The 26,313-nt window shown below is 49.4% G+C and overlaps 1 protein-coding gene across 1 annotated transcript in view; it reads right to left on the minus strand.

Moving 5' to 3' along the window:
• LOC145337119 (RNA-binding protein FXR1-like) overlaps positions 1 to 26,313 on the minus strand; it is a 93,100-nt gene that overhangs the window by 47,054 nt on the left and 19,733 nt on the right. Inside the window, exon 2 of the mRNA XM_080181885.1 lies at positions 3,453 to 3,505. Within this exon, the coding sequence (XP_080038011.1) occupies positions 3,453 to 3,505 (53 nt within the window). The remainder of the gene's footprint in view (positions 1 to 3,452; positions 3,506 to 26,313) is intronic.

Raw genomic sequence — 26,313 nt, forward strand, 5'->3', positions numbered from 1 at the left:
CACCCCTCAGCACTCTCCATTCAACAAAAAAGACAAAAACATTAAAGCTTGCACCTCATGCTGTACAGGGCTTCCCCCACGTCAAAGTTCTGCCTCTTAGACAAGTGTTGTTACTGCCACACATCCAGAGGGGCTGGTACATGTCTCAGCCCCAAACCATAACTGATATTTTCCATAAATATTTGGTTTGAATCATAAAATCCCTAAAGTGAAGAAGGGTGTAATTTGGCCCATACCCCACATATTTACCCTGCCAATCCCCCTGACACTTGGGTCAATTTAGCATTGCCAGTGCACCTAATCTGCACATCTTTGGAGTGTGGGATGAAACCCAGGAGAATCCATGCAGACATGAGGAGCATGTGCAGACTCCGCACAGATGGACAGTGACCCTAGAGGCAGGAATTGAACCCGGGTCTCTGGCACTGTGAAGCAGCAGTGCTGACCCACTGTGCCACTGGGATTTAACCTGGGTCCCTGGCGCTGTGAGGCAGCAGTGCTAACCCTCTGTGTCCAACACCCACCGGCTCCTCAGACCCTCAATGGGACCTCAAAGGCTGGGGTGGGGTGTGGTTTTGATGTGCAGACACCTCGTGCACAGGAGTCTGTCAGTCTATGCCCTGCCCACACCATGCCCGCTGTACACACTGGTCAAGCCAGCTGTGGGTGAAACGTACATCCAGCCAGACAATTCTAAACGGATAACGGCAGAGGCCAGTGAAGCTCGGCAGTAGAAACTGGGAATGCCAGAAATTCTTTCATGAGAGAACAACTTTGAAAGCAGGACCTGACCATCTTTGCCTCAATCTGATTTAAAGGCAACTCGGGTCAATAAACCACACACACCATTACCAACAAAATGCCTCAAATTATATCAGAAATAGCACTGCGCAAAGAAAGTAGTGAATAGTGCACAACAATCTCTCTTACAATGTCAACAAAACGAAAGAGATCGCCATTGACTTCAGGAAGTGTAGTGGAGAACATCCCTGTCTACGTCAACAGGGACAGAGTAGAAAGGGTCGACAGCTTCAAGTTTTTAGGTGTCCAGATCATCAACAATCTGTCCTGGTCCCCTCCATGCCGACACTATAGTCAAGAAAGCCCCACCAACTACTCTACTTTCTCAGAAGATTAAGGAAATTTGGCACGTCAGCTACGACTCTCACCAACTTTTACAGATGCACCAGAGAAAGCATTCTTTCTGGTTGTATCACAGCCTGGTATGGGCTCCTGCTCTGCCCAAGACCACAAGGAACTACAAAGGGTCGTGAACATAGCCCAATCCATCACACAAACCAGCCTCCCATCCATTGACTCTTTCTACACTTCCCGCTGCCTTGGGAAAAGCAGCCAACATAAATCAAGAACCCCATGCACTCCGGACATTCTCTCTGCCACTTTCTTCCATCAGGTAAAAGATACAAAAGCCTGAGGTTACGTACCAAGCGATTCAAGAACAGCTTCTTCCCTGCTGCTTTTGAATGAACCTACCTTATATGAAGTTGATCTTTCTCTATACCCTAGCTATGACTGTAACACTATTTTCTGTGCTCTCTCCTTTTCCTCTCCCCTATGTAATCTATGAACAATATGCTTTGTGTAGCCCAAGAGATACTTTTCACTGTATCCCAATGTGACAATAATAAATCAAATCTATGTACTCTACGGACGGTGTGCTTTGTCTGTATAGCACAAGAAACAATACTTTTCACTGCATACTAATACATGTGACAATAATCCAATCAAAATCCACCACCACAAACATTCATTCTGTCCACCACTGACGTTCAGTAGCAGCTGTGTACACCATCTACAAGATGCACTGCAGCGACTGACCAAGGCTCCTTTGGCTGCACCTTCCAAACCTGTGACACCTCCCACCTAGAAGGATAAGGGCAGCAGCTGAACATCATCCTGGAAATATAATCGGCCGCTCTTTCACTGTCGTTCGGTCAAAATCCTGGAACTCCCTCCCTAACAGCGCTGTGGCCATACCTGCACTACATGGGGACTGCATCGGTGAAGATGGCAGCTCACTACTGACTTCTCAAGGGGCAACTAGGGATGGGCAATAAACGCTGGCCTCAATATCCCTTGAAGCAAATGCCTCCAGATCTCCAACAACATCCCTATTTAAACTAGCAATGCAACACAGTAAGAAGTCTCACAACACCAGGTTAAATTCCAACAGGTTTATTTGGTATCACGAGCTTTCGGAGCACTGCTCCTTCATCAGATGAGTGGAGACACTGGGGGCAATATTCCACTCACCTGATGAAGGAGCGGCGCTCCAAAAACTTATGATTCCAAATAAACCTGTCGGACCGTTCCTGTTGGAGGCTTCTTACTGTGTTCACCCCAGTCCAACCCCGACATCTCCACATCAATGCAACACAAATCAGTGACTGATTAACCATTGGGAATGCCAGTTTCACACAGTGTACATACATTCCAACCACAATTCTGCCAACACAAAGACCCCAGCAACATAATTACCAGAGTTCTGAAATTTGATAACTCGGAGGGAAACAGCTGCCAAATATTTTTGCACTGTATTAAAACCAGTTTGACAGTGACACCTTTTATCCTTTACGTTCTACGGAAAACAAGGGACAATTGGACCATGCTTAATATCCCAACTTGTGTTACCACCAACCTTTGAGCAATCACTCTCCCCCCACCACCAAAAACCACCTTCCCACCCCACCTACCTCAAACCACCCTACAAACTGCAAAGGGGTGTGAACGTAGCCCAGTCCATCACGCAATCCAGGCTCCCACCCATTGACTCTGTCTACACTTCCTGCTGCCTCAGCAAAGCGGCCAGCATAATCAAGGACCCTATACCCCATGCACCCCGGACATTCTCAAAGAACAAAGAGCAACACAGCACGGGAAACAGGCCCTTTGGCCCAACAAGCCCTCTCTTCCACCCTTGGGGAAAAAGATACAAAAGTCTGAGGTCACGTACCAACTGAGAACAGCTTCTTCCCTGCTGCTGTCAGACTTTCGAATGGACCTACCTCGCATTAAGTTGATCTTTCGCTACACCCTAGCTATGACTATAACACTACATTCTGCACCCTCTCCTTCTCTATGTACGGTATGCTTTGTCTGTATAGCACGCAAGAAACAATACTTTTCACTGTATCCCAACATATGTGACAATAATAAATTAAAACCGAAATGTTAACTCAAGTAGAGACATCAGTTAACCCTTTATTCACCCTAAAAGCAGCATCCCTGCCAAAATGTCCACCCAAGAAGGATAAAATACCTCAATGAAGGTTAAAATTGGCAACCCGGTGAAACCCAGGTACACCACTGGTACAACTGCAAGGAGTCAGCGTTTCTGATGGCAGAATGGGACTCATCTCGAACAGTCTGGAGTTTGGTGATGGCTACTGGCAGCCCTGTGAATTGAGGAGCAAAAAAGCAATGGCACTTACTTGTTCTCAAAGGCAATAGTGATGGAGTCTTCATGAACATCTTTCACAAACCCCTAAGAGAGACAGAGCAAAACAAAATTAAATAAAATACCTTCTGAATGAATCAAGAGTGACAATTGGAGCAACCTCCATTTACAATCAGAGAGCTCATATCTTCACTGTCCCTTCACCAATGCTGACACTATAGTTAAGAAAGCCCACCAACGCCTCCACTTTCTCAGAAGACTGAGGAAATTTGGCAGGTCCATGACAGCTCTCACCAACTTTTACAGATGCACCGTAGAAAGCATTCTTTCTGGGTGTATCACAGCTTGGTATGGGCTCCTGCTCTGCCCAAGATCACAAGAAACTACAAATGGTCATGAACATGGCCCAATCCATCACTCAAACCAACCTCCCATCCACTGACTCCGGCTGCACTTCCCGCTGCCTCAGGAAAAGCAGCCAGCGTAGTCAAGGACCCCACACACGACGGACATTCTCTCTTCCACCTTCTTCCATCGGGAAAAAGATAACAAAAGTCTGAGGTCACGTAACAACCGACTCAAGACCAGCTTTTTCCCTGCCATGTATTAAGCTGATGTTCCTCTGGACCCTAGCTAGGGTTGTAACACTACATTCTGCACGCTCTCCTTTCTTTCTCTATGAACGGTATGCTTTGTCTGTACAGCATGCAAAAAACAATACTTTTCACTGTGAACTAATACATGTGACAATAATATGTCAAATCAGTAGGATAAGCAGAGAATCACATTACCAGGGATTAAATTTCAGAAACAATTACTTTCTGGCAAAAAAAATTCTACTGGCCTCAAAACCATTCCAATTCCATCCCCAGCAACTGCTAAATATGATTTAATAATTCGTAAAGTCCCTCTCCACTACATTTTGCTATCACCTCTCCCTAAAATATTCCTAATTTTATGATTCTAAACTACCATAAGGTTTTGCTATCCCTTTGTGTCTTACAACTCCCCACCATCCGACACACTTCACTCTGAATTCCTTTAAAAAGAACATGGATCAAGTTGTAGTTGGAAGCTTAATAACTCAAACTTCTGTTTGGGTTCTACTAAAGGTTTCATTGGTCAGAACATTGAATACAGGAGTTGGGACGTCTTGTTGAAGTTGTACAAGACACCGGTAAGGCCACACATGGAATATTGTGTATAATTCCGGTCACCCTATTATAGAAAGGATATTATTAAACTAGAAAGACTGCAGAAAAGATTTACTGGGATGCTATGGGGACTTGATGGATTGAGTTATAAGGAGAGGCTGAATAGACTGGGACTTTTTCCTCTGGAGCGTAGGAGGTTGAGGAGTGATCTTATAAAGGTCTATAAAATAATGAGGGGCACAGATCAGCGAGATAGTCAATATCTTTTCCCAAAGGTAGGAGAGTCTAAAACTAGAGGGCAGAGGTTTAAGGTGAGAGGGAAGATACCAAAGGATCCAGAAGGGCAATTTTTTTTCACACAGAGGGTGGTGAGTGTCTGGAATGAGCTGCCAGAGGTAGTAGTAGAGGCAGGTACAATTTTGTCTTTTAAAAAACATTTAGACAGTTACATGGGTAAGATGAGTATAGAGGGATATGGGCCAAACATGGGCAATTGGGACTAGCTTCGGGTGTGTGGGCGTGGGTCATGGATAAGTTGGGCTGAAAGGCCTGTTTCCATATTGTAAACTTCTGACTTTGTTGGGCTGGGGGGGGTTTTAAATATTTTGTGGATAGGGTGCCAATCAAGCAGATTGAAGGGCAACCTGATAGAAGTCTACAAGATTGTGTGGCCTCTTTTAAGGCATGGACAGAGTGGATAGTCAGAAGCTTTTCACCAGGGTGGGAGAGTCAATTACCAGAGGGGACATAGGTTTAAGGTATGAAATGTACGAGGCAAGTTTTGTAGCCAGAGGGTGCTGGGTGCCTGGAATTCACTGTCAGGGGAGGTAGTGGAAGCAGATATGATTGTGAGTTTTAAGGGCATCAGGACTAATACATGAATAGATTGGAAATAGAGGGATATGGTCGCTGGAAGGGTAGGGGGACTTTTTAAAAATCCTTTCATGTGATGTGGGCATGGCTGGCTAGCCCAGCATCTCTAGCTGCCCTTGAGAAGGTGGAGGTGAGTTGCCTTCTTAAGCCGCTGCAGTCTCCGAGGCATAGGTACACCCACAGTGCTGTGAGAGCGTGTTCAAGGATTTTGACCGAGCGACAGTGAAGGAACGGCTGATACTTTCCCAAGTCAGGATGGTGGGTGACTTGGAGAGAAACCTCCAGGTGGTGATGTTTCCAGGTACCTGCTGCTGTGGGTGTGGAAGGTGCTGCCTTTAGTGAGGTTTCAGTAATGGTGATGCCATTGAATGTTAAGGGATGATGGATCCCCTCTCGGTGGTTATGGGCATTGCCTGGCACTTGTGTGGTGTGAATGTTACTGCCGCTTGTCAGCCCTGGATATTGTCCAGGTCTTGCTGCATTTAGACATGGACTACTTCAGTATCTGAAGGTGACGAATGATAGAGTGGAGAGCTTTCCTCCTGATTCCCATTGACTCCAGTTTTGCTAGGGCTCTTTGATGCCACACTTGGTGTAATGCTGCCTTGATGTCACTCTAACCTCACCTCCATACAATCATACAGTCCCTACAGCGCAGAAGGAGGCCATTCAGCCCACTGAGTCTGTACTGACCACAATCCCACCCAAGCCCTGTTTCTATCACCCCATACATTTAACCTAATCTCCGACGCTAATGGGCAATTTAGCACGGCCAATCAGCCTAACCTGCACATCTTTGGACTGTGGGAGGAAACCGGAGCGCCATGAGGAAACCCACGCAGACATGGGGAGAACATGCAGCCTCTGGACAGTGACCCAAGCCGGGAATCGAAATCCGGGTCCTTGCAAGGCAGCAGTGTTAACCCACTCTATCACCGCATTGCCCTCCATCTCTTGTGGAGGAATGGTTCAAGACAACAGTTCACAGGTTAGGTGGATTGGCCATGCTAAATTGCCCCTTAATGTCAGGAGAGGGTAAATGCTTGGGGTTATGGGGATAGGATCTGGGTGGGATTGTGATTGGTGCAGATTTGATGGGCTGAATGATCTCCTCCTGCACTGTAGGATTCTACAAACTTCTCAAGAGCAATAAATGCTGGACTAGACAGCCAAGCCCATTCCTTAAAAAGAAACAAAACAAAAACTGCCCTCTTGTTTCTGGGGTAAATCCTGGCATGGCAGCAGAGGTGTTTGGGGACAGGGGTACATGAGGTGCGTTGAGATGTACAAGATGATGAAAGGAATGGATAGGGTAGAGGTGGAGAGGTTCTTCCCGCTCAGAAAGGACAGCAGGACTAGAGGGCACACACTTCACTCAAAGGGTGGTGAATCTCTGGAATTCTCTACCCGTTGAAGTGGTTGAGGCTTCCTCACTAAATATATTTAAGACACGGGTAGATAGGTTTTTGGTAGGCAAGGGGATTAAGGGTTATGAGGAGAAGGCGGGAAAGTGGAACTGAGCCACTTCAGATCAGCCATGATCTTATTGAATGGCGGGGCAGACTCGAAGGGCTAGATGGCCAACTCCTGCTCCTATTTCTTAGGTTCTACGTTCTTATGTTCTACCACAAGTATATCAGTATACTGTTGCTTTAAACCCAGATTATTCCTCTAAACTGGAATCAGGGAGTTCTCAGAATCAGGAGGATTGAAAAGGTCCCGTTACTGTCACATGGTGACACTGGGGAATTTGCATCTCCCCAAGCTTTCTCCTGCCTCCTCCTCAGCCACTTGCACCGTGCACCACACCCCCCCCCCAACACACACACACACACACACACACACAAAGGTAAAAAACAGGCACCACAGCAAACAACAGCGCAGTGAGGTATCAAATAGCAGAAGTTTGAGCCGAAGGAATGTTTCTATATCGAGCAGTTGATGAGTGCCCAGTTCCAAGTGACCAGAGGCAGCCCTCCACGCACCCCCCAAGCTGACAGCTCGAGCAGGTGCAGGGGGCCTTCTTCGCACACTTGTCCTTGAGGGGTCAGCTGTCCGTGGCTCTGCTCCAAACCCAAGGTGTCAAACCCAATGGGGACGGGATTAGGGACAGTCACGGGTAGGATCAGGGAGAGATGAAAATTCATCTTACAAATAAAACACAAAATAATGCCCTTTACATCACAATAGTCTGTGAAGGACTACTGTAGAAAGATTACCAAATAGAATTTATAGACCACTCGGCCCATCAGCTCTGTGTCAGCGTTTCTGTTCCACATGAGCCCTCACCCCCCCCATCCCCTCTCAGCACATCCTTCTATTCCCTTCTCCCACGTGTGTTTAACCAGCTTCACCCCTTAAGTTATGCGATACCATTCAACTCGACTATGCCCCCGCGGGACCGAGCCCCACATTCCTCCTCCGCCCCCGCGGGACCGAGCCCCACATTCCTCCTCCGCCCCCGCGGGACCGAGCCCCACATTCCTCCTCCGCCCCCGCGGGACCGAGCCCCACATTCTGCCCCCGCGGGACCGAGCCCCACATTCTGCCCCCGCGGGACCGAGCCCCACATTCCTCCTCCGCCCGCGCGGGACCGAGCCCCACATTCCTCCTCCGCCCCCGCGGGACCGAGCCCCACATTCCTCCTCCGCCCCCGCGGGACCGAGCCCCACATTCTGCCCCCGCGGGACCGAGCCCCACATTCCTCCTCCGCCCCCGCGGGACCGAGCCCCACATTCCTCCTCCGCCCCCGCGGGACCGAGCCCCACATTCCTCCTCCGCCCCCGCGGGACCGAGCCCCACATTCCTCCTCCGCCCCCGCGGGACCGAGCCCCACATTCCTCCTCCGCCCCCGCGGGACCGAGCCCCACATTCCTCCTCCGCCCCCGCGGGACCGAGCCCCACATTCCTCCTCCGCCCCCGCGGGACCGAGCCCCACATTCCTCCTCCGCCCCCGCGGGACCGAGCCCCACATTCCTCCTCCGCCCCCGCGGGACCGAGCCCCACATTCCTCCTCCGCCCCCGCGGGACCGAGCCCCACATTCCTCCTCCGCCCCCGCGGGACCGAGCCCCACATTCCTCCTCCGCCCCCGCGGGACCGAGCCCCACATTCTGCCCCCGCGGGACCGAGCCCCACATTCTGCCCCCGCGGGACCGAGCCCCACATTCCTCCTCCGCCCGCGCGGGACCGAGCCCCACATTCCTCCTCCGCCCCCGCGGGACCGAGCCCCACATTCCTCCTCCGCCCCCGCGGGACCGAGCCCCACATTCTGCCCCCGCGGGACCGAGCCCCACATTCCTCCTCCGCCCCCACGGGACCGAGCCCCACATTCCTCCTCCGCCCCCGCGGGACCGAGCCCCACATTCCTCCTCCGCCCCCGCGGGACCGAGCCCCACATTCCTCCTCCGCCCCCGCGGGACCGAGCCCCACATTCCTCCTCCGCCCCCGCGGGACCGAGCCCCACATTCCTCCTCCGCCCCCGCGGGACCGAGCCCCACATTCCTCCTCCGCCCCCGCGGGACCGAGCCCCACATTCCTCCTCCGCCCCCGCGGGACCGAGCCCCACATTCCTCCTCCGCCCCCGCAGGACCGAGCCCCACATTCCTCCTCCGCCCCCGCGGGACCGAGCCCCACATTCCTCCTCCGCCCCCGCGGGACCGAGCCCCACATTCCTCCTCCGCCCCCGCGGGACCGAGCCCCACATTCCTCCTCCGCCCCCGCGGGACCGAGCCCCACATTCCTCCTCCGCCCCCGCGGGACCGAGCCCCACATTCCGCCCCCGCGGGACCGAGCCCCACATTCCTCCTCCGCCCCCGCGGGACCGAGCCCCACATTCCTCCTCCGCCCCCGCGGGACCAAGCCCCACATTCCTCCTCCGCCCCCGCGGGACCAAGCCCCACATTCCTCCTCCGCCCCCTGCGGGACCGAGCCCCACATTCCTCCTCCGCCCCCGCGGGACCGAGCCCCACATTCCTCCCCGCTCTCTGGGTAAAGAAATGTCTCCAGAGCTGGCAGAAAAATGGAACAGCACATTCAGAGAAGACACAGACTGTGACAAAACCCAGTCCGGGTTTGGGGGGAAAATCAGAGAATCCTAAATCACTGCCACCCCAAATCTAATCCAAGTTGAGAAATAATCGATGAAAGTGACAGTGATAATTTCACCCCTGGTTTATTTTTAAACCCAGGCTGACCATCTTGGTGTGGAAGGGAAAAGGGCAATGCTATAAAAAGTCAGCAGCTACTGGAGCACAGGAAATTAATACCAACCCTGGGTAGCACAACCAGAGACAGCTCAAGTGTGACCTCGTACGCTACGGCAATGGAACCACTTGCCACCCAGACCTTAAAGGAAAGCTTTGTATAAAGTGCAGCAAAGTACCGGGAAAGACAGACATACACCCTCCAACTTACACCCAACCCAGTCAGGCTTTTACAGGGCAGGGCATTGGCTAACCAGCAGATATTCCCCTCTGCAGATTGGGATTCACACCAGGTACCAGTGCGACACCACCCTCACGGTGGTAGTGATCACCACTGTGTGTTCAATCTCAAGAAACCCGGATCAGAAAGGGGGGGGCGGGGGAAAAGAGTTAGCTCCACAATTTGCGCTGTCCAATCTATAAAAATATAATTTTCTCGAGTTTAGCCGCATTGAAGAAAAGCCCATTCTCTACATGGGCATTTCAAATCTCAGCCAAACAACATTTAATCTGAATCACACCACAACACTACATCCCATGACTGAGACGGAGATGATGCCACAAAGACAATATTCACTGCAAAAGAACGCTTTTGGCTACACCGACCAGAAATACAGAATGGTGGGGCACTGACCTGCACCCAATAGCTGGCACAGAAGTTAAGAATTTAAACTTTCACATGAGAAATCCGGGACAACGTTTTTGATCGGAGAGAGTTTTCATTCACATTGGGGAATGGGGACATAACAGAATGGCACTAAGTGCTGGTTTTTCTCTGAAAAGCAAGGTGAAGCAGGTTGACAGCTCACTTGCAGGCTGTGACGAGGAATAGTATGATTCACAAGGAGTTGGTTTGCAGGTGCAGCAGGTCATTAAGGCAGCAAATGGGATTCTGTCCTTCGTTACGAGGGGGATAGAGTTTAAAAACAGCAAGGTTATAAGGTGCTGGTGAGGCCATACCTGGAGTACTGTGTACTGTTTTGGTCTCCTTACTTGAGAAAGGGTAGACTGGTACTGGAGGGGATGCAGAGGAGATTAACTAAGTTGATTCCAGAGTTGAGAGGGTTGGCTTATGAGGAGAGACTGAGTAGACTGGAGCTATACTCATTGGAATTTAGAAGAATGAGGAGAGATCTTATAGGAACATATAAGATTGTGAAGTGAATAGATAAGATAGAAGCAAGGAAGTTGTTTCCACTGGCAGGTGAAACTAGAACTAGGGGGCATAGCGTTAAAATAAGGGGGAGCAGATTTAGGACTGAGTTGAGGAGAAGCTTCTTCACCCAAAGGATTGTGAATCTGTGGAATTCCCAGCCCAGTGAAGTAGTTTCGGCTACCTCATTGAATGTTTTTAAGGCAAGGATAGATGGATTTTTGAACAGTAATGAAGATCAGCCATGATCTTACTGAACAGTGGAGCAGTCTCAAGGGGCCAGGAGGCCTACTCCTAGTTCTCATCCCCTGACTCAGTGACACAGGAATAGCCTGTGCTAATTAAAACTTTCATTTGGAAATTAAATTGGGAACACCACAAGCTTTTCCGCTACTCCTTCATTTTCCTGAGAATCTCAGATCGCAGGAGCAGGGATATGGGGATTCTACCCAAAGTACCAGTGTGACTCCCTAACCCATGCCCGCTCCCTCTTGATGCGTTTCAATACCAACAGTAAACTCTCCCCCTCGCTGAACACTGGTGATGCCAGCGAGGGCACAAGAGGGCAGAGTGAAAATCATAGCAGCTGGCACAGGACTCTTGTACCGAAATAGAAAATGCTGGAAAATCTCGGCCGGTCTGACAGCATCTGTGAAGAAAGAGAATAGAGCCAACCTTTCAAGTCAGGACGACTGCTCGAAATGCTGGCTCTATTCTCTCCCCACAGACACCGTCAGACTGGCTGCGACTTTCCAGCCTTTTGTGTTTTTCTTTCAGATTCCAGCATCCCCGCAGTATTTTCCTCCGATTACAGAACTGTTGCCGTTTTATCTAACACAGTGCTCAAGACATTGGCAAGTTAAATCAGGGTGTAAGCCAGCTAATGGTACTCTGCGTCAGTCTCTCACAGCTGAGTAAGAACAGTAAGAAGTCTCACAACACCAGGTTAAAGTCCAACAGGTTTATTTGGAATCACGAGCTTTCGGAGTGCTGCAGCGAGGTGTTGAGAGACTTCTTGCTGTGTCCACCCCAGCATCATGGCTGAATAAGAACGATACTGCAGTTTTCCAACCTATTATTCTCACTCAGGGGTACATCTGGGCGTGAAAGGGGAGTGGGGTTTAAACAAATCTTAGTCACCCCAACGGTACGCGAGAGGAATTGCATTTGGGATAGCGAGTTCACTGCCCCAGCGGTGTCCTAGCCAGCTCCATTCAGCACATGACAGATAAATGACTGCTCCAACAGGCCAACTGGCTTTCTGCGCACACTGCATTTCTTCCACCTCACTGAGTAACTTCCATCAGTAAATCTGCGACAAGCAAATACTTCTTTGGTCAGATCATGCATTAGCAGGGCTGAAGTTCCTCGTTTGGGTGAGAGTCCGGAATCATTTCCCCACAGTGGTGACACCAGCCATAGTTTCACATTGCCACAATTACAACGCAGGCCACGGACGCTCAGTGCCAGCCTGGTATCAGTGGCTGGCGCTCTCGCCCACCTCACTGGGTTCTGGGACCTTGGTGTACATACCAGTGACATCAGCACTATTACCCAGGCCCAGCAAGCCCCCAGGTTCAATCACAATCATACAGAGGCCCTTGTCCTCAATGCAGGAATTGGGCCACAAGGGAAATAAAAGGGGGCAGGAGTTTTGGCGGAGGCCATTTGATGATCTGCTGTGAGCTGAATAAATGATGGAGCAGGCTCAAATTCAACATCCTGAAAGATATGTCGGGGGGCAGGTGGTACTGAGGAAGCAGGAGGCTGCAAAAGGACTGGGACAGGTCAGGAAAGTGGGTAAAGAATTCATATTCATAGTATCCCTACACAGCAGGAGGCCATTTGGCCCATCGAGTCTGCGCCGACCACAATCTCACCCAGACCCGACTCACACGTTTCACCCGCTAATCCCTCTAACCTACACATTTCAGGACACCAAGGGGCAATTTTTAGCATGGCCAATCAACTTAACCGCACATCTTTGGACTGTGGGAGGAAACCGGAGCACACGGAGGAAACCCACACAGACATGGGGAGAACGTGCAAACAGTGACTTGAATTGAGCCCGGGTCCCTGGTGCTGTGAGACAGCAGTGCTAACCCACTGTGCCATCCTCTCTCCTCAATTTATAACCAGACAATAATCTACCTTCCTGTTTTTGCGAGCGGATTGGATAAGCTCACATTTATCCACATTACACTGCATCTGCCAACTCACTTGTCCAAATCATAGGGCAGCATCTCTGCATCCTCCTCACAGCTCACCCACCCACCAAGCTTTGTGTCATCTGCAAATATTACATTGAATTCCTTCATCTAAAATCATTAATATATATACTGTGAAGAGCTGGGGTCTCCACACCGATCCCTGTGGTACCACACTGTCACCACCTGGCATTCTGAAAAAGTTTCCTGTCCATTACATACACTGTTCCCCAACCCGATGAGCTTTAATTTAACACGCTAATCTAAGGGGGACTTTGTTGAAAGCCTTCTGAAAGCCCAAATAAACCACATCCACTGGTTCCCCCTCACTGACTCTACTAGTTACACCCTTGAAGAATTCCAGTAGATTTATCAAGCATGATTTCCCTTTCATAAATCCGTGCTGACATTCCAATTCTGTTTTCCCAAGCATTCTGCTATTAAATCTTTTGTAATGGACTCCAGAACTTTCCCCGTTACTGATGTCAGGCTGACTGGAGTATAATTCCCTGCTTTCTCTCGACCTCCCTTTTTAACATAGAACACAGAAACCTGACAAGTGCAGGAGGCGGCCATTCGGCCCATCGAGTCTATGGCAACAACAATCCCACCTAGGCCCTATCTCCCCCATAACCCCACATATTAATCCCTCTAACTTACACATCCTGGGAAACCAAGAGGCAATTTAGCACGGCCAATGCACCTAACCCGCACATCTTTGGGATGAAACCGGAGCACACGGAGGAAACCCACGCAGACATGGGCAGAACGTGCAGACTCCACACAGACAGTGACCCGAGCTGGGAATCGAACCCTGGTCTCTGGAGCTGTGAGACAGCAGTGCTAATCACTGTGCCGCCCATTTAAATGGTGGGGTTACATTAACTACCCTCCAATATGCAGCAACTGTTCCAGAATCTACACAACCTTGTAAGATAATCACTACAGCATCCACTATTTCTAGGGCCATTTCCTTAAGTACCCCCCGGGTGCAGATTATTGGGTCCCTGGGGATTTATCAGCCTTCCATCCCATCAATTTTGCCAGCACCATTTCCCAAACCATGCATCCTGCAGTAGCGTTTGAGCATTGAAGAATGCAAGTGTGTGCCTGCACTGAGCTCGTAATGAAGCGACAGACAGCAACTGCCCAGGCAAGAATAAAAGCTGTGTTTAAAACAAGCTGTAGAGGCAGGCAGTGAGTGACAAACCACAGGCTGAAATCTCCAGGGCCAAAGGTTCAGGTCCTCCTCCACCAATTATATTTCCCTAGGCTGTCGATCATGTCTCTCTTCCCCGCAGAAATCACACAGAAGCAAGGCTTCAAATACAGGATACACCAAAAGGGCCACTGAAAAGCACAGGCTTCTGTCTAAATCTTACATCACTGCTTGCGGGATGCTGACTGGCATTGTGCATCTCAAAGCCCAATACTGCTCACAAATTATCCCACCTTATGTTCATGGTAGCTGGCACCACTGCCTCACAGTGCCAGGGGCCTGGGTTCAATCCCAGCAGCACGATGACACAGTGGGTTAGCGCTGCTGCCTCACAGCACCAGGGACCCGGGTTCAATCCCAGCGGCACGGTGACACAGTGGGTTAGCGCTGCTGCCTCACAGCACCAGGGACCCGGCTTCAATCCCAGCGGCACAGTGGGTTAGCGCTGCTGTCTCACAGCGCCAGGGACCCAGGTTCAATCCCGGCGGCACGGTGACACAGTGGGTTAGCGCTGCTGCCTCACAGCGCCAGGGAACCAGGTTCAATCCCAGCGGCACGGTGACACAGTGGGTTAGCACTGCTGCCCCTCAGCACCAGGGACCCCGGTTCAATCCCAGCAGCACGGTGACACAGTGGGTTAGTGCTGCTTCCTCACGGCACCAGGGACCCGGGTTCGATTCCCCACTTGGGGTCACTGTCTGTGCGTAGAGTTTGCATGTTCTCCCTCCCCACGTCTGTGTGGGTTTCCTCCGGGTGCTCCAGTTTAGAATCATAGAACCCTAGTGTACAGAAAGAGGCCACTCGGCCCACCAAGTCTGCACCGACCACAATTCCACCCAAGCCCAATGCCGTTATCCCTACGTATTTTACCCACTAATCCCTCTACCCTACGCACCTCAGGACACTAAGGGGCAATTTTAGCATGGCCAGTCAACCTATTCTGCACATCTTTGGATTGTGGGAGGAAACCGGAGCACCCAGAGAAACCCACATAGATGCAGGGAGAACGTGCAGACTCCACACAGACAGTGACCCGAGCCAGGAATCGAACCCAGGACCCTGGAGCTGTGAAGCGACAGTGCTAACCACTGTGCTACCCACAGTTTCCTCCTGCAGTCTGAAAGACGTGCTGGTTAGGGTGCACTGGCCGTGCTAAATTCTCCCTCGGTGTAACCCAAATAGGCGCCGGAGTGTGGCGAACAGGGGATTTTCACAGTAACTTCATTATAGTGTTAATATAAATCTTATTTGTGACTAATAAATAAACCTTTAACCTTTTCAGGGCACGGGTAGGTCACAATATCACTGCATCTCGATAGTGTAAGAAAGGGAATGCAAAGAATAAACAATTGGGTCCCTCGGGCCTTAGCCAAGAGATCGTGGCTGAATGAGTGGGAAAGTTGATAGGATTGAAGGCTGATAAATCCCCTAGCCCAATAATCCATACCCCAGAGTACCTGAGGACGAGGCCCTAGAAACAGTGGATGATTTAGTGGTTCTCTTGGAGGCTCTGGAACAGTTCCTGTAGATCGGAGGGTAACTAATGTAACCCCAGCTTTTTAAAAAGGGAGGTCGAGAGAAAGCAGGGAATTATACTCCAGTCAGCCTGACATCAGTAGCAGGGAAAATTCTGGAGTCCATTACAAAAGATTTAATAGCAGAATGCTTGGGAAAGCAGAATCGGAATGTCAGCACAGATTTATGAAAGGGAAATTATGCTTGATAAATCTACTGGAATTCTTCCAGGGTGTAACTGGTACAGTCAGTGAGGGGGGGCCAGTGGATGTGGTTTATTTGGGCTTTCAGAAGGTCTCAACACCACTTTCCTGCCCTGCTTAAGTTTCCTTCACTGATCGAAAACCTGCCCCTGTACTGCTCCGGGCGGGGGGGTGGGGGAGAGAATTCTAGGGTAATGACCCTCAAAGAAGCTTCTTCTCATTGCCATCTTAAATGGGGGAGCCTGTACTCTGGGACTGCCACACCACCACCCCCCCCCCCCCCCCAACCCATTTAGATTTCATCTTCTCAGCATCTAGACTGGCAAGGTCTCTCAGAATCTCTCATGTTTCAATAAACTCCAATGAGTGCCAGCCTTATCTTTCCTCACAAGACAACCTCTTCATCCCAGGAATCAACCTAGTGAACCTTCTCTGAACTACCTCCAATGATGGGAAGCCCCAAGTAAGAGGGCCTAGTGGGTCCAGTCAATGTCTTCATGGAGGACACCACGCCCTACTCACTTCCACATCTCTTTCCTCAAACTCTCAAGGTGCACTTGAGCAAACACACAGAAAATCAGCTGCAGGCAACAATGACTTGTATTTCACATCGAGAAACATCCCAAGGTGCTCAACAGGACAGCAATCAGGACTAGCAACTGAATGCTTGGTCAAAGAGATATGTTACAAGAAGGGGGAGGGAGGGAGAGAGGGATCCCAGAATCACCACAGGATCCCTACAGTACAGAAGGAGGCCATTCAGCCCATCAAGTCTGCACCGACCACAATCCCAACCAGGCCCTATCCCCATCAACGCACATATTTACCCTGCTAATCCCTCAACACTAAGGGGGAATTTAGCATGGCCAATCTCCCTAACCTGCATAATCTTTGGACACCAAGGGGCAATTTAGCATGGCCAATCCACCTAACCTACACACCTTCTGACTGTTTACTTGATTTGACGTATTATTGTCACATGTATTAACACAGTGAAAAGTACAGTTTCTTGTGTGCTGTACCGACAAAGCATACTGTTCATAGAGAAGGAAAGGAGAGAATGCAGAATGTAGTGTTACAGTCATAGCTAGGGTGTCGAGAAAGATCAACTTAATGCAACGTAGGTCAATTCAAAAGTCTGACGGCAGCAGGGAAGAAGCTGTTCTCGAGTTGGTTGGTACATAACCTCAGATTTTTATATTTTTTTCCCCATGAAAGAAAGCGTAAGAGACAATGTCCAGGTTGTGTGGGGTCCTGAGGCAGCAGGAAGTGTAGACAGAGTCAATGGATGAGAGGAAACCAGAGCACCCAGAGAAAACCCACGCAGACACAGGGAGAATGTGCAGACTCTGCACAGACAGTGACCCGAGGCTGGAATTGAACCTGGGTCCCTGGCGCTATGAGGCAGCAGTGCTATCTGCTGTGCTACCCCAAGGAAGGGAGGGAGGGAGCTGAACACTGGGCTAGAAGTGGAAATATCTGGCAGGGGTGGTTATAGATATTGGGGTGGGCAAGATCACGAGGACATGCTGAGACTGGGGCTCAAAAGACCGAGAGTGTTTTCATGTCAGCTCTCTTCACTCCTACAGCACCCAGTAGGGTAACCAGTCAAACCTCTCTACATAGGACGAAATTAAACAAAAACACCTGTAAAAGAGGTCCAGGTTTCAGAGATTGATTAGCCCAGGAATCTCGCTTTACATTTTCACATGCAGTTGCTTGGCGAACTGCAGTGAATAGATCAGAAACAAAACCCCTTCTTCCAAAGCTAACCAACCACAATTAGTGAAGCTTTGCAATGAGCTTTTTCCGCTTTGTCCTGCTATTTCACTGAGCCCACAGGCTGCTGCTCCAGCAGTAAGGGGGGGGGGGAAATACACTTTCAACAGCTCCGGTCACCTGTGACTGTCACTGATTACTTATCACATGGCTGTGACACCGAGAGATAATCTTACCATCCAGGCTACGTGTGCCAGGATCTGTGACAAGTCCTAATTAGGGACTGCTCTCTGACACCACTCAACTTATGCCCTTTTGCAGACTTCACGATTTTAAATATGGACTTTTCTTTAAAGCTGAGAAAATACAAGGATCGACTTTCGGTGTTCTGCTAACCACAAGCATTCCAATAAAACAGGCAGCACTGACACCAGCATGGCTAACCCTCCAGTTCCCCCCCCCCACCTCAACACTCCTGCTATTGTCACTCACGTCCTATTTATTCACTTCAACACCATTATCCTGACAAAACTCATGTCTAAACTCCCCAACCTGCGGCTCTGCTCCTCCCTCTGTGACTGTGGGCGGCACAGTGGTTAGCATTGCTGCCTCAGTGCCAGGGACCTGGGTTCGATTCCTGGCTTAGGTCACCGTCTGCGTGGAACCTGCACGTTCTCCCCCACGTCTGAGTGGGTTTCCTCCCTCAGTCCAAAAGACGTGCTGGTTGGGATGCATTGGCCGTGCTAAATTCTCCCTCAGGTGTTACCCAAACAGGCGCCGGAGTGTGGCGACTAGGGGATTTTTACAGTAACTTCATTGCAGTGTTAATGCAAACCTACTTGTGACACGAGTACTCGAAACATAAACTGGAACCCAGACTTCCTAACCCACACACCGCAAGCAGTAAGGATAGGCAACAACACCACCTCCATAAGAACATAAGAACATAAGAAATAGGAGCAGGAGTAGGCCATCTGGCCCTTCGAGCCTGCCCCGCCATTCAATAAGATCATGGCTGATCTGTCGTGGCTCAGTTCCACTTTCCCACCCTCTCCCCATAACCCTTAATCCCCTCTCTTATCAAAAACCCATCAACCCGCTTCTTAAAAATATTTAGCGAGGCAGCCTCCACCACTTCAACGGGCAGAGAATTCCAGATATTCACCACCCTTCGAGTGAAGAAGTTCCTCCTCAACTCCGTTCTAAACCGCCCCCCCTTTATCTTGAGGCTGTGCCCCCTAGTCCTACTGTCTTTTTTGAGCGGGAAGAGTCTCTCCACCTCTATCCTATCCATCCCATTCATCATCTTATACGTCTCAATGAGATCTCCCCTCATTCTTCTAAACTCTAACGAGTACAAGCCTAGTTTATTCAGCCTCTCCTCATAGCTCAACCCCCTCAACTCCGGTATCAGCCTAGTAAACTCCATGATCATCCTCAACACTGGTGCCCCACAAGGCTGTGTTCTCAACCCCCTATAATACTCCTTATACACCTATAACCATGTGGCCAAATCCCCCAACAACTCGATTTTCAAGTTTGCTAATGACACCACCGTAACGAGTCAGATCTCAAATAATGATGAGACAGAGTACAGGAATGAGATAGAGAATCTGGTAGATAAAAGCAAGCTACTGTGGATACAGGAATCCAAAACCGAGACAGAAAATGCTGGAAAATCTCAGCAGGTCCGGCAGCATCTGTAAGGAGAGAAAAGAGCTGACGTTTCAAATCCAGATGAAGCTTTCTCGAAGGATTATCTGGACTCGAAACATCAGCTCTTTTCTCTCCTTACAGAGGCTGCCAGATCTGCTGAGATTTTCCAGCGTTTTCTCTCTTGGTTTCAGATTCCAGTATCCGCAGCAACTGGCCTTTATGAGACAGTCACTGAGTTCAGGAAGGGTAGTGGAGGACATGCACCTGTCTACATTAACAGGGACAAACTGGAAACGGTCGAGAGTTTCAAGTCTCTAGGTGTGTATTATCAACAACCTATCCTGGTCCCTCCACACAGACGATATAGTTAAGAAAGCCCACTAACACCTCTACCTTCTCAGTAGACAAAGGGAAGATGTACAGGTTAGGTGGATTAGCCATTCTAAATTGCCCCACCCCCCGAGCATCGGGGGACTGGCTGGGGTAAACATATGGGGTTGCAGGGGATAGGGCCTGGGTGGGATTGTGATTGGTGCAGACTCGATGGGCCAAATGGCCACCTTCTGCACTTAGGATTCTATGAAACTTGATACGTCTAATACAACTTTCACCACTTTTTACAGATGCACCGTGGAAAGCATCCTTTCTAGTTGCATCGTACCTTGGTGTGGGCTCGGGTTCTGACCGAGACCACAAGAAACTACAAAGGGTCGTGAACGTAGCCCAATCTATCACGCAAACGAGCCTCCCATCCACTGACTCTGTGTACACTTCCCGCTGCCTTGGAAAAGCAGCCAGCATAACTAAGGACCTCCACGCACCCCGGACATTCTCTCTTCCACCTTCTTCCATTGGGAAAAAAAATACAAAAGTCTGAGGTTACGTACCAACCGACTCAAGAACAGCTTCTTCCCTGCTGCTGTCAGACTTTTGAATGGACCTACCTCGCATTAAGCTGATCTTTCTCTACACCCTCGCTATGACTGTAACACTACATTCTACCCTCTCCTTTCCTTCTCTATGAACAGTATGCTTTGTCTGTATAGTGCGCAAGAAACAATACTTTTCACTGTATCCCAGTACATGTGACAATAATAAATCAAATGATGTTGACTCTGGGATGGTTGGAATGCAAACCACTCATCTCAGCTTAGTCAGATATACTTGGAGCAATGTTGCTCCAATTGCTCCATGAGAAATGTTTCTGACCAATAAGGGAATTAAGGGTTATGGGGAGAGAGCGGGAAAGTGGAACTGAACAACTATCAGATCAGCCATGATCTTATTGAATGGCGGGGCAGGCTCAAGGGGCTAGATGGCCTACTCCTGCTCCTATTTCTTACGTTCTGCGTTGTGTCAGAAAAGGTTCTGCCTCAGATTACTGAGACATACACGCAGAAATGTTCCCGCCAATTGTCCCAACGTCTGGATCACTTCCTGAGCACAACTGCAAACTGAATGTCAAATTTGTACTGCAACTCTGAGCAGAAGCGTGCTGTAAAAGTCACACTGTTTTGAGACTGATGGGATGGTGCAGAAGAGAACAATGGGAAAACAATATAATTGCCAAAAGGCCAAATACAAATCCTTGTTGGCAACGAAAGAGGCTTGTGCAGTTTGGCTCCGGCTTTGGGTGGGTGGTTGGGGGGGGTGGGGGGGGCAGCAGCACACACAGCTGGGCCTAAAGCATCTTGAACATGAGGTGGCTTCCAGACCAGCAATTATAGTCACAGTAAACCAGAACAAGAGCACACACATCAGACAATGCACCAACAGATGAGTTTTAGTCTGCTGGAAGGGCAGGACTAACCTCCCACCTCCAGAAAAATCCATCACGCTCCCCCCCCAACCCGTGAAGGACAAGGGCAGCAGATACATGGGAATACCACCACTTGCAAGTTTCCCTCCAAGCCTCTCGCCATCCTGGCTTGGAAATATATCGGCCATTCTTCCGCCGTCACTGGGTCAAAAATCCTGGAATTCCCTAACGGCATTGTGGGTCAACCCACAGCGCGTGGACTGCAGTGATTCAAGGAGGCAGCTCACCCCCACCTTCTCAAGGGGCAACTAGGGATGGGCAATAAATGCTGGCCCAGCCAGCGAGGCGCATGTCCCACCAACGAATAAAAAAAACCTCAATTTGAAGACCATCTTCCTTTTTATTAAATCTCTCTATGGTCTTTCCCCTTCCAAACTCTATCGCTCTTCCAGCCCCCTCTCTGCACTCTTGCCTTGTGCATCTGATTTTTATCCAAACAGGGTAGCTGGGTGTTTTGGAAACTCGCGAGGATAAGAAGCAGCAGGCTTTTCCCTCAGCTGGAACGAACATGCCTTCGGTTGCCTGGGTCCTGGGAGTCCCTTCCTTAAACATCTCCACCTCCCTCCCCTCCTCTGGGACTCTACATAGCCATCCCAATACATGGTTGAGTATGACATGTTGTTTGATAATCATTCCTGTGAAGCATTTTGTGTTAAGGAGCCATGCAAATGCAATCTGCAGTTGCCAAGGGAATTATTTGGGGGCGCACAGGCTGACAGACTCAGTCTCCAGCACAGCTAACCACCGTGCAATTTCTCCTTCTAGTTCAGCAAGTCTCTGGGTACAGATAAACTGCAGAGGCACAGGTTCATCAAGATTTACTTTTAAAGCCATGTTAAAGTTACTGAGTGGCATGATTTGATTTATTATTGTCACATGTATTAACAGGGAAAAGTATTGTTTCTTACACGCTATACAGACAAAACATACCGTTCATAGAGAAGGAAAGGAGAGAGTGCAGAATGTAGTGTTACAGTCATAGCGAGGGTGTAGAGAAAGATCAACTTAATGTGAGGTAGGTCCATTCAAAAGTCTGACAGCAGCAGGGAAGAAGCTATTCTCGAGTCAGTTGGTACGTGACCTCAGACTTTAGTATCTTTTTCCCGAAGGAGGAAGGTGGAAGAGAGAATGTCCAGACTGTGTGGGGTCCTTGATTACACTGGCTGCTTTTCCCGAGGCAGTGGGAAGTGTAGACAGAGTCAATGGATGGGGGGCTGGTTTGCGTGATGGATTGGGCTACATTCACAACCCTTTGTAGTTCCTTGTGGTCTTGGGCAGAGCAGGAGCCCATACTAAGCCGTGATACAACCAGAAAGGATGCTTTCTGTGGTGCGAGTAGGTGAGAGCCATGGTAGCGAGCACTGCTGTCTCACAGAGCCAGGGATTGGATTCAATTCCTGGCTTGGGTCACGGTCTGTGCAGAGTCTGCACACTCACCCCGTGCCTGCGTGGGTTTCCTTCCCCCAGTCCAAAAGACATGCTGGTTTGGTGTTGAATGTTCCCCTCAGCGTTACCCAAACAGGCGTCAGAATGTGGCAACCTGGGGATTTTCAGTCATTTCATTGCAGTGTTAATGCGAGCCTACTTAATAAAGAAACTAAAACAGGGTAGAGAGGTCTGCTTAAGGATCAAGCTTCCAAAACACTTCTATTCAGATGTCAACCATGCTCGATGCATGAAGATAGTGGAACCCTACCCTTGATCAAACTATTCAAATGATTCATTAAACTGATCAATTTTAACTTGGAGAGACGAAGCACTGAGCACATCAGGCTGATGTCAAGCAAAATCATTCAATGTTGCCAAGTCTTCCACACAATTAATTAAAAAGCACTGAAATGCAGCTTACAGGAAGAGCCTGGGGTATAAAGTGCAGCAGGGCCACAGTTTCCTCATCCGATCTTGGTTTTCCTGTAAAGATTTATCCACCAAACGAAGCATCCAGACAAAACTGGTCCAGGAATTCAGAACGGGACAAAGCAGCTTCATGTTTTATTTATTAGTGTCACATGGCAGCTTACATTAACACTGCAGTGAAGTTACTGTGAAAATTCCCTAGTCACCACACTCCGGCGCCTGTCCAGGTAGCACTGAGGGAGATTTTAGCACCCTAACCAAAAGACTTTTTCAGACCGTGGGAGGAAACTGGAGCACTCGGAGGAAACCCAAGCAGACATGGGGAGAATGTGCAGACTCTGCACAGACAGTGACCCAAGCCAGGAATTGAACCCAAATCCCTCACACTGTGAGGCAGCAGTGCTAACGCACTGTGCCACCAAACAAGGGACAGAGATGTCAGGGCCCTCTCAGTCAGAATGCCACCATCCCCACAATGTTTAGAATCCCTACAATGCAGGAGGAGGCCATTCAGCCTGGAGTCTACACCAACTACAATTCCACCCAGCCCTTCTCCCCCATAACCCCACCAATTTACCCTGCGGATCCCCGAAACGTGGGTCAATTTAGCACAGCCAACCAACATAACCCCCACATCTTTCGGACTGTGGGAGGAAACCAGAGCACCCAGAAGAAACCCATGCAGTCATGGGGAGAGCACGCAGACTCCGCACAGACAGTGACCTGGGAGCTGAACCCAGGTCCCTGGTGCTGTCAGGCAGCAGTGCTAACCCACCGTGCCACCCCAAAGGCTTGGCCAGCCTTTCTTTGGGTCGGTGGCTGCCTTTCTTTGTGTGTGTGTGTGTGTTGGGGGGGGGGGGGGGAGGTGGTGGTGGTGTTGGGGGGGGGGGGGTGCAAACAGATAACCACTGAAGGGTGAAATAGTTGCTCATCTCCACGGTGTGCACAAACATGTGCTCAGCTCCCAATTAGAATTCGAACTGGTGAGTACAGTCTGTCACACACTGAGCTATGCCACTGGAATGACAGATCAGTTGCAAGTTGACACCTTGGAGTAAACATAGCCATCGAAGAGAGGGGGTGGTGCATCTTCATCCTATCCGGCTGGACGACAATTCTGAAGCAGAGTGGGATGCCTGTCCTAAATTAGACAGCATTCCACACAAACAATTTCAGGAATGCAGTTCAGATCTTTCACCTTTTTATTTTCCTAAAAGAGCAACTTTGATTTGACACACTGCAGGCATCTTAAATGAGCAAATCAAGCACCAGGAGGAAACCCACACAGACACGGGGAGAACGTGCAGTCTCCGCACAGACAGCGAGCCAAGCCGGGAATCGAACCCAGGTCCCTGGCACTGTGAGGCAGCAGCGCTAACCCACTGTGCCACACTTTGATATGTCCTTCTGGTTTAGCAAATTTCTGGGTACAGATAAACTGCAAAGAGGCAGTGAGAACCTTCAGTGGGACCACAATAGCATATGGAGGTTTGGACTGAACCATGGGTTGAAATATTTACTTAGAGTTACAACTAAGGCTTACATTAACACTGCAATGAAGTTACTGTGAAAATCTCCTGGTCACCACACTCCAGCGCCTGTTGGGGTAACACTGAGGGAGAATTTAGCATGCACTGAACCGGCACGTTCTTTCGGATTGTGGGAGGAAATCAGATCACCCGTGGGAAATCAGAAACCCACGCAGACACGGGGAGAATGTGCAGACTCCACACAGACAGTGACCCCAACAGGGAATCGAACACAGGTCCCTGGCGCTGTGAGACAGCAGTGCTAACCACTGTGCCACCCGTAACTGTAGAGTTTAGCATGAAGACAAAGTGTGGGCTACAAGAGAAATATCAGAGATGTAACAGGTGTGTACCTGTTAACAACCTGCTGAGCAATAGCAGGATCGAGGCAACCCAATTAAACATGGAGGACACACTGAGATGAGGAGTGATCTGAGCCAAGCGACAGATCCCAAAAGTGAGGAGGCACCCACAGGTTTTCATTTCGCATATCAACATAAATATTAGAATCATAGAATCCCTACAGTGCAGAAGGAGGCCATTCTGCCCATCGAGTCTGCACCAACCACAGTCCCACCCAAGCTCTGTCTCCATAACCCCACATATTTACCCCGCCAATCGCTCTAATGTATGTATCCTGGGACACTAAGGAGCAATTTAGCACCTAACCCGCACAGTAATAAGTCTCACAACACCAGGTTAAAGTCCAATAAGTTTATTTGGAATCACGAGCTTTTGGAGTGCCGCTCCTTCATCAGACGAGTGGAGAAGGAACAGTGCTCCGAAAGCTCGTGATTCTAAATAAACTTGTTGGGCTTTAACCTGGTATTGTGCCCACCCCAGTCCAACGCCAGCTCTTGCCTAACCTGCATATCTTTGGACTGTGGGAGGAAACCCACAAAGGCACGGGGAGAACGTGCAGACGCCACACTGACAAGGACCCAAGCCGAGAATCGAATCCGGGCCCCTGAAGCTGTGACTCAGCACTGCTAACCCACTGTACTGCCCTTATAACACATATTTAAAGATCAGAACGCTAGCATTTAGTACAGCTCCCGTGAGAGAGAGAGAGAGAGCACTGAGTGATAAAGTAGATAAGGATGAAAAAAAGTACAAAGTGAGATCACACCCGTTCTGTGCCAACTTGGAATGATGATGAAAGCCCGGTTTTAAAAAAATCCAATTGAAGCTACCTTCCATCCCCCCACAGGACTTCAAAGAAGCTTCACAACTCTCTCAACATTCAATTAAAAAGATTAGTTCCCTATCCCTATCCTTTGCTAATGTGACCAACATTCTGCAAAACTTCCTAAAAACTCAAAGCAGCTTTTAAACCAGATGAGAGTTAGATATACTAAAATTCATTTCCTTTTACCGGGAATCAAACCAATCAATTTGGAACATAGTCTCAGGTCGAAAATACAAGGGTAAAACCATGCATCCCCAGATCTCGAGCAATACACGTGCATAGAGCCAGAGATACAATTTAATTGAGACAAGGAGAAAACTAACTTCTCACAATACTTAACAAAATGCATTCAGCACACGGTTTTTAAATCTCAACAAGCTCCTGAACAAGGCAGGAACAAATGCTCTGACTCCACACCAAATCAGATCAGGACAGCACAGTGATTAGCACTGCTGCCTCATAGCACCAGGGACCCGGGTTTGATTCCCGGCTTGGCTCACTGTCTGTGCAGAGTCTGCAGGTTCTCTGTGTCTGCATGGGTTTGTTCCCGTGCTCCAGTTTCCTCCCACGGTCCTAAGATATGTGGGTTAGGTTGATTG

Source organism: Carcharhinus amblyrhynchos, unplaced genomic scaffold (assembly GCF_965287045.1).
Source record: "Carcharhinus amblyrhynchos unplaced genomic scaffold, sCarAmb.v2.hapA scaffold_43, whole genome shotgun sequence".
NCBI classification, from domain to species: Eukaryota; Metazoa; Chordata; class Chondrichthyes; order Carcharhiniformes; family Carcharhinidae; genus Carcharhinus; species Carcharhinus amblyrhynchos.